We start from the raw sequence: 9548 nt of genomic DNA, 5'->3' as shown, positions 1-9548 counted from the left end.
TTACTGGTAATTACTGTGCATTTCAAAGAAAAGCCTTAGTCTTACTGACAATTTTGATCTGAAGATTTTCAGTGAACATAAGAGGAGGAAATCAGAGTTCACAGCACCTTTTAACTGGAGAATTTTCATAAGGCTGCAGTTTCACAGCGAGCAAATTCATTTCCATTTCTGTGCCAGCAATAAGCAGGACCCTGGCTAACACGTATTGAGCGCCTCCTAATCTCATGCGCCTGGTCCAGTTGTCCGTGCTTTGTGCACATGAGCCCTCGGAGTCCCTCGGGGGAGGTGGGGACTATGGCTGTTCATGTGCCACCGAGGAGGAAACAGAGGCTAAGGGACTGTTCTGCTACAGTTTTAAAGTCATTACAAATTCGAAGTAGAAAAGGCGAGAAGCAATTTCCGTGCAAATAAAAGCAATCTCTTTTCAACAAGATTAAGAAGCATTTTGGATCCATCTCTCACTCAGGGTTTATCAGTACCAGTTAAAGCTCCATTCCCGTGGAAGCTCAGAGATGCCCGAGTCTGATTAACAGCACAGCTTCCAACCTCTCCACCCAAGTCATCATCCGAGCCATGCGTGGGGTTTCCTGAGACCAGTGTTTCTCAACATCGGCACTGCTGACATTTTGGACCAGATAATTCTCTACTGTGCGGGGCTGTCCCGTGCACTGCAGGGAGATGAGCGCATCTCTCTCTGGTCTCTGCAAGGATCGCCTTCCCCAACTCGTGAAAACTCAGGGTCTTCAGACATGGCCAAGTGTTCCCTGGGTGGCGCGAAATCACCCCAGTGGAGAATCGCTGCCTTAGGCTGAAGCTGGAAGCTCATGTGAGTGCTCCGGGGAGGAGGCTTTACAGTCACGCTGCCCATCTCACTCTCCCTTGGGGTCCCCAGATGTCTCCACGGGGCAGGGGAGGGCTTCTAGTTTGCTCTGGGGAGAATCAGGGATCTTGTCAGACACCACACCCCAACCAGGGATTCGTGCCAAACTGCCTGGATCCTTACTGACATGGTAAGAAAGGCCTCAGGTTAGCAGTTCCCAAACCTCCCCGCACACTGGAACCCCGGGGTCTCTAAGATCTCCCACGAGCTGCACGCGCCCACTCCCTTCCAGACGCTCTGCTTCCCTGAGTCTGGGCGCGGCCCGGACACTGCGGTTGTAAGCGCTCCCGGTGATTCCGGCGTGCAGCCAAGTTTGGGGACCACTGTCCTGGTTGGAAGAAATCTGAGCCTTGACTAAAGTGTCTGTCTTTTGGGGTCTTCTGGCCACAGCATTTCTCTCAGAGACCCAGGATTGGCACGTTACACAGAGGACCCTCAGTGACAAAGGTTACTGTCCATCATAGAGCCTTTCAAATGACAGGAAAACCACCATCAACCAAATGCCCTACAGTTATGCAGCACTTTACAGTTTGCAAAACACTTGGCCCTAAGAGACACTGTTCAGGCTCCCAAAAGAAATGCCTGTCAGTGTCATGGAAAGTTTGACCTTTGGAATAAGAGGACGAGGTTTACGTCCTGAATCTGCCCCTTACGAGCTGAGTGGTCAGTCACAGGGCCTCCTGGAACCTGGGCTTCATCTGTAAGGTGGAAACTGGGACCCTCACCACACAGGGACTTGAAGCAGATTAGGGAAAACCAAATGAAGAGAACCAACAGTGTACTGGTCATGGAAAAAGGAAGCAGCATTAATTACTAATAAAAGAGCTAAGAATTTCCCCAAACTCCCTGTGTTTCTAGGAGGGAACAGGGTGGGAGCTGGATGTTTTGCATTCTGGCCTTGCCCTATCCTGTGCCCCTGAGCCAGGTGCTAATTCCCACAAGCAATTCTAACACGCAGTGTCCTCCTGGTTACAAAGAGTAGTCTGGGAGGGCCTCATTGAGAAGGTGATGTATGAGTCAAAACCTGAAGGAGAAGAGAAAGCAAGCCATTTGGATGCCTGTGAAGAAAGGCAAGTGCAAAGGTCCTGAGGCAGCAGGATGACTGTCATGTTTGAACAATTTCAAAGAAGCTCATATAGCTCATGTGGTGTGTGGGGGGGTCAAAGGGAGGAGATGGAGTAAGAGATGGGGGTCAGGGAGGCAATGTGAGGGGCCAATCTTTAAGGGAGCCCCCCTCCTAAAGACTTCTAACTTGATGGAGGGTCTGAGCGGAGGAGGGACATGATCTGACTTATATTTCAATGGAGTCACACAAGCTGCTGCCTGAGGAGCAGACTGGGCAGGTGAGGTTAGAAGCCAGGAAACCAGTTACAAATTGCACATGATCATGGCCAAGGGCTCATAGCCTCATGGGGGATCAGCAGTCAATTCCAACAGAGCAAGAAAGGGGAGCAAATCATAACTGCTACTGGGGGCTGAGAAAGACGAGGCTGTCTGGGGCTCCAGCCGAATATTGAAAGATGAGAAGGAGCTAGTGTTCCAGAATCTTCCTGACACTAATGTCATCTGTGACTATGTGCCTGGGTGTCTGCTATTAGGCATTAAAAGTCTCTCACATGGAAGGAAGGGGCACATCACGTCTTATGGCAGGGGTGTGTGTGTGTGCAGGGGAGGGAGGGAGTAGAAACAGAGGAGATTCCAGACGGAAAGAAGAGCATATGCCAATTCGGTGAGCTGGGAGCAAGCGAAGGGCTTCCCAGGACCTTCAAAGAGCTCTCTTCTGCCAGGTATAGCTGAGGGGGACCGGGTGAAGGGTGAGGCTGGGCACAGAGGGTGCCCGGCAGCGGAGGTTGGAGTTCATCGGCTTTTCCAGAACCACAGATGTGGTGATGGAATGGAACGGTCAGGAGGGCCACGGCTACAATCAAGGGACCAGATCCGAGGCTGAGCTGGTCCTGGGAGAAACACACACTGAGGTCCTTAACCAGAGGCCAGAGGCCAGAGTGCTATGAGACCAAGAATCTGGGACGAGGCCCCCCAGGAGGATGCAGGGGAGAGGCAAGCAGAGCTTCTCCGTCCCTGGACCCGGCGACTCTGCAGAGGTCCGACACTGACAGAGAAGGTTGGGGAGGAGGGTGAGGATGAACGTGGAGGTCTGGCCCTCCGAAGCTGGTGCCCACCAGAGGGCATGCGAGGGGGCGCTCCGGGGCAAGTGGGGCTGGAGCCGAGGACGTGGGCCTGAGGCCAGGGGCAGCCGCAGGCCACGGTGGTCAGAGGGCAGGGGCGGAGGACAGGAGGACACTGGGATGGACATGGGGCTGGAGGAGATGAGCAGAGGCAGGAGGAGAGGCAGGACCAAGTGGGGTTTTCTTACCCAAGGCGGGAGGGAGGGGCAGGAAGTGCAAGTCCTGGAGAGACAGCTAATGCACCAGGATTCAGAAAAGCTGCTGCCTCTTAGGTGCGGGGGACAATGAAGACAGGCTGGGGCATGGTTACCCCAAAAGTCAAGAGCGGGGTTACACTGTGCGGAAAGAGACGCAGCGACTGAGTCAGGCCCCGGGGGCTTTTGGGGTGACCTTGAAAATTCTATTTCTTGACCTTTGAGTGGGTTATAAAGGTGCCGATCTTATAATAATTCAGTGAGCTTTACTTTTGTTCATGTACTTTGTAAAAAAAAAAAAATCTGTGTTTTATCTTATTATAAAAAAGTTTTGAAGGCAAGAGCTACCAAGAGGTGACTGGAGACTTGGCAGAGAGCACAGCGTCCAGAAGGGACTGTGTGGAGGGAGAGGGGGCGGCAGTTCAGGAAAAAGAGAGCAGGACTTTCAGAGGCTTTTCCAAGTAATTGGAGCTGAGACCAGAATGGGACGGCAAGCGACCGCTAGGGGGCGCCGCAGGGTCGCGAGCTGGGGTTAAGGACGCGGGACCTGGTCCTCTCAGCGGCAGGGAGAACAGCACAGGAAAGGGGCGGGCACTGTTTCTGCCAGTAAGGAGGCGGCCCCTCCCCACCCGTGGCTACGCGGTGCTTGAAAGGTGGCCCAGGTTAAGATGCCTGTGGGTGTAAAACACACACCGCATTTCCAAGACAGTACAAACCGAAGAATGGGAAATATCTCAATAGTTTCAAAATACTGATTGCAGGTCGAAATGATAACACTGTGCATGTTTTGTGCTAAACAAAATATATTCCTGAAATTAACTTCTTCATTTCTTTTCCTTTTTGGATGTGGCTTCTAGAACATTTAGAATGGCACCTGCTGCACGTGTGATGGCTCTGTTGGAGAGGTCAGCTCGCGACACCGGGTCTGGTGATCATACCGCCCCCTGCTGGACACCTGGGAGGCTGCCCCTTGCTCTATCTAAGAGCGAGACCTCTGTCTCCACCGCACTTGCCCTGGAGGCTGGGCCACTCGGGTCATAAGAGCCCCGTTAGACTGGAAGTTTCCTGAGGGAGGGGGGCTCATCTGCCCAGGCCCCTCTGTGTTCCTGGGTCTTAGCCGAGCCTGGTGCACAGTATGTGCCCAGTATTTGGGGACTGAAGAAACGAGGGGTGCCAGGGAGGCACAGTCGTAAGCAGAGGATGAACGAGGAGATACACCTGAGGGCGGGCTGGAGGGGGAGGCCCCTGGTGGGAAGTAAGGAAACAGCTGCTGTGGGCAAGGGCAAAGGGAGAGGACCCAGGGCTCAACAGAGGTCGTGGGGTAGCACCAACCACCCAGCAGAGGCCAAGGGCCACACATTTTACTGTCCCCAACGTGACTGTGGGGTTTGGCAGAATCAGCATCTGGTATCCTCAGAGCCATCCTTGACAGTTTATTTTTTATGAGGCAACATTTGTGATGGAAAAAAAAAAAAAAATATATATATATATATATACTTTTCCTCATAAAAATGCATATAAATCGTGCACTGTGGAGTAACTGAATTGAATGCCAAGACATGGCTGGGCAGGGTTTGATAATGGCACATCAGGCCTAGAAGCCCATGCATGGCCATGTGGGGTTCTGTGAGGGGTGGGGAGGTGCCCTAAGGAAGGGACAATCCCATCTACAGCACTGGCATTCCCTGGGCTTGCAGAAAAGCCCAGCTCAGGGCTCAACACTACAGAGAATGGGCCCAGTACTTGTGGGGACAGAAGGCATCAAAGGAACATCAGTGCATTCAGGGAGGCAATGTCCTCCACCAGGGGTCACCAAACATTTCCTGTAAAGGGCCAGAGAGTAGATACTCTGGGCTCTGTAGGCCATAGGATCTCTGTTGCAACTGCTCAGCTCCACCTTACAGCATGCCAGTGGCCATAAATACATAAATAATGAGCATGGCGGGGTCTCAATAAAACGTTGTTTACAGAAACAGGCAGCGGGCTGGATTTGGCCTGGGGCCCCTAGTTTGCCAACCCCTGCATGCCTCTCCAGGAAATGAGGCCTCCCTTCCAGCCTCAGGGCCCTGATCTTCCCAAAATATTTTAAATTTTTGCCATATTTTAAAACTCCAATGGCTCTCCTTAGACAAACACTTCATGTCAGCAAAGCACTAGTGAGTTTCAGGAGTCTCCCACATAACAGAGTGGGAGACTCAACCCACCATTAGGCCAGAAGCAAGTCAAATGATAGTATTTCCCTGTAAGCAGTAAAATGACAACCTTATCTCATTAGCCCCCGGATTTGTCCTCTTTGGTATTTCCCGAGATGTAAATGGAGCAGGGCGGTACCTGGTGTGGAATGGGGAGTGGGGGGGCCAGGGGAACTGAAGCATCTCCTGTAAAATCATTATGCGGGCCTAAGAGCCAAGCCAGACTTCTTAAACAGGAGACAACAGCTCTCCTAAGCGGTTCCCCACCCCACCCTCACCCCAGGAACCTCCAGAGCCCTGTAGGGGAGGGGGGGCATTGAGGAAAGGAAAACACGCATGTCTAACCACACACCCCAAGGCGCTGTTGTGGAACGTGGGCCACGGCAGGCCTTCGTGGCAGCGCGGGCCACGAAATGCGCAGGGGAGGCGGCAGAGCGAGCCCTCGCCCTGGCTCTGCGTGGGCAACTGTTCCCCCTAAGTGCAGTGCAGGAGCAAAGCTTCACAGCGGATACCTTTCCCCTCATGCCCTCAAGGCCTGAGACGTTTTCTCTCGCTTTCTCTGGCTTTCTCCTGCCGGAAGGTAACTCACCGAGGTCAGGGCCTCCACGTTGGCGCCCGCCAGACAGAGGTAGCGGACCACGTCCAGAATCCCGTTGTTGGCCGCAAGGTGCAGAGGAGTTCGGCCGTACTGGAAGACACAAAAAAGCCCAAAGAGAGTCCTTCTCACAATCGACGCTGAGGCTGGCCCTGATTGAGAGTCTACCCCATGCGCCAGCGCTGTGTGAGGGATCTGGGATCCCCCTGAAGGCGCAGGAAGTGTGGGCTCCCTTCTCCAGAAACTCGCCCGCTCCTGAGGGACGCAGGCCCGGCAGAACGGGTGCAAGCATTTTCCAGTGAAGAGAGTAACTTGGAAATAAAACTCTAAGGGATTTAAGAGTAGGAGGCTTATCATAACTAAATCAAGTCTCCTGCTGTGCGGGCAAAAAGGAGGCATGAGTCAGGGCTCTTATAAAGGGTCCCAAAGTTCCAGAAAGATCTGCATCACAGTTCAAATACAGACACTGCAAGGGACAGAGGGATGGAACGACAGCTACTGAAGTCACTCTAAGGAAGTGACACTGCAAGGCCATGCCCACCAGGCTCCCTGTTGTTTATGTCTGTGGTTCCCAAACTGTGTGCCCAGGCACCTCAGGGCATTGCAGTGAATTCATGGGCTACTGAGGAATATTTTACATTTTTGATGGAACCAGCAGGTTCAGACACTAAGTGAACTACTAGCTCCAGGCAGTTCAGGCTCTCAGCATGAGATTGCACTGCCTTCCCTTCGAAGTCAGCACAAAGGGTGTTTGGAGGTTCCTGTGACAAGAGACCAGTATCTTGAGGACATCAGGGTAGAATGGGAAGGGAAGTAAGGGTGGCAGTGTCCAACCTGGGTTCAAGGTCTCAGGGGCTGTGAGGTGCCCAAAAAGCACACACACCCCATCGGCACGCCACTGCGGTTATGGAAGACGGAAATAAAAATATTCACTTTCTTTCCATTTGTGTGGATCATTTTTTCCCACAGGTACTGAGTCATTAGGACATAAATTCTTACTAGGTCATTTGGACCAAACCACTTAATAAACAGAGAGGTTAGGTATTTCTTTTGCCCTGGGGGAACCACAAAGAAAGTTCTGAGACCCTAGGACAAGAGAGGCTGAGGAAGTTCAGGTACCAGTCTTAGGCTGTTTATTTGCAATTGTAAGCTTTTGTTCTGAAGTTAACACATGCTGATTTAGAATATGCAAAGGACAGGGCGAGATGGGGTGGAAAACAGAAGTGCTCCTTTCCTTCTGTCCCCTCCCCCAAGTTCCCTCCTCAGAGCAGGTCCTGCTGATCCCTTTGGTGCTTTTCCTTCCAAGCTTTTAGCTCTGAACCCATAAAAGGAAACAAACAATTTGAAAAGTCAGGGCATGATCATACTCCACTTTATACGTTCACCTAACAGTACACGGAGGACACTTTGCCATGCCTGTCACTAAATCTATTACGTTCTTTCCGATACCTGAATAATACGTGGCGTGTGGATATGTCATAATTCACTCAGCCAGCCCTCTGAGGACAGACACTTAAGGTGGTTCCATTCCTTGCCCTTATAAATAATGCTGCAATGGGCATACACGTCTGTGTTTTGTTTACTGTCATCTAGAAAGCTTTAGAAAGCAGATATGAAAATTTCAAATACCCTAGAAATGAAGTGAGAAGGAAAAGAGGAGACTGTAAAGATGCGATGAAGTGTTTGGATTTATGTGGAAGGAACGGAAGCTTGGCAGTGGTAGGTATCGCTTTATGGAAGGGAAGAAGGACAACAAAGAAAAAGGACTAGGAAGTTGATGCTTTTGAAGGCTCCAACCTTTGATAGAACCAACCCAAACTCCTGAGCGTTGGAGTCAAGGTCTTGTGCCATCTGGACCCAAGATTCCCTTCCACCTGCATTTTCTCTCTGTGCCCCATTGCCTGCCTCCCTAAATACCTACAGCCCATGTCAGCTGCAGGTGCATCCAGACAGTCATCCCCAAACATAGACGAACACTTCCCTCAGTCGGAAACACATGCTCCCCTCTTCTTTATCCAGCAAAGCCCTAAATGTCTCTGAAAAGCTCTCCCGGTTTCTCTAATGTGCCAAGGTCCGCGTTGCCATACACCTGTCTGCTTTCACAGCAGAGACTGCAATAGGAGACGCGGCTGGAGCGAAAAGCAGCCTGAGGGCAAGAGCCATTCCCTCCGCCATCCACAAGCCCCTCAGACCTTGCAGAGCACCATGCCGCTGGAGAAAGGCGTTAATACACACTTGGCTGGCACAGCATTCTCACTCACGCACTTGGATATGTGCATGCATGCGTGTGTGCGCACATCCACGTGTGCATGTGTGTATGCATGTGTGCCCATGTGTGTATGCAAGTACGTGCATGTGTGTCTGCTTGTGCATGTGTGCATGTATATGCATCTGTTTGCATGTGCGCCCATCTGTGTATGCGAGCATGTGCATGTGTGCACATATATGCATCCGTTTGCATGTGTGCTCATCTGTGTATGCATGCGCATGTGTGTGCATGTACATGTGTGCGTGTATATGCATCTGTTTGCATGTGTGCCCATCTGTGTATGCGAGCATGTGCATGTGTGCGTGTACATGCATCTGTTTGCATGTACGCATGTGCATACACGTGTATATGCATCTGTTTGCATGTGTGCCCATCTGTGTATGCATGTGCATGTGTGTGCATGTATATGCATCTGTCTGTTTGCATGTGTGCATATCTGTTTACGTGCGTCTTTCTGCGTGTTTGTGTGGGTGCATGTGTCTGTGCTGGTCTGTGTGCATGTGTGCACATGTGTGTGCATTTGTGTGTGCATGTGTGTGCATGTGTATGTGTGTATGAGCACAACATGCGTTCTGTCTTCGCTGATAAGAAAAGCCATCCCAGAGGAAGAAGGGTAAAGGTCCATAGGCTCTGTGCCACCCAGCTCTCTCCTCCCTGTGCTCCCCAACACAGCCCATTTACACAGCCACTCTCCTGATTTTCCCACGGGACGAATGAACACTGAGAAATATCTATTTCACTTTGATGAGTGTCAAAGATAGGGACAAATTCCTGTCACATACTGAGGACAAGGGTAGGATCTGAATGGCCACTTTTATCTCTGGGGGAATTGAATCCAGGTAAGGAAAAGGCCAGACACACCACGAGAAAGGAGTGACTGTCTGCCTGTGGGACATGGGCTGTCATGTGCCACGTCCATTTGGACAGTTGCTTACGAGGGTGAGGCCAAGTAAAGCCAGATGTGCTTTCCAAGCAAATAACGCCTTCCTCTTACTAATACACATCATTCAAGCTCCTCTAGAGCTCCATCATTTTCCTAAAACAAAAAACTAAAAAAAAAGGGAGAAAAAAACCAAAGATGTTCCCAGTCCTCTGAAGAAGGCGTCATGGTGCACTGAGCCCCTGAGACACCGACGGCAGCCCGGGGAACTTGTCTGCGGGTCCAAGTGCGCAGAGCTGCTTATCAGCAGCTGCTGCTCATCAGCAGCTGCTGCTCTGGACAGGTTCCAGAT

The 9548-nt window shown here is 51.3% G+C and overlaps 1 protein-coding gene across 1 annotated transcript in view; it reads right to left on the bottom strand.

Annotated features, from left to right (window-relative positions):
- The window catches only part of DAPK1 (death associated protein kinase 1), a 164907-nt gene that overhangs the window by 14942 nt on the left and 140417 nt on the right, over positions 1–9548 (bottom strand). The window contains exons 18-20 of the mRNA XM_081804069.1: positions 6042–6140; positions 874–929; positions 46–58 (exon numbers count right to left, since the gene is read on the bottom strand). Of these exons, the coding sequence (XP_081660195.1) occupies positions 46–58; positions 874–929; positions 6042–6140 (168 nt within the window). The remainder of the gene's footprint in view (positions 1–45; positions 59–873; positions 930–6041; positions 6141–9548) is intronic.

This window comes from Leptonychotes weddellii, chromosome 14, assembly GCF_054177405.1.
Source record: "Leptonychotes weddellii isolate Sample4059 chromosome 14, ASM5417740v2, whole genome shotgun sequence".
NCBI lineage: Eukaryota > Metazoa > Chordata > Mammalia > Carnivora > Phocidae > Leptonychotes > Leptonychotes weddellii.
The sequence above is the reverse complement of the archived record's forward strand: the minus strand, read 5'-3'. Positions and strand labels throughout refer to the sequence as shown.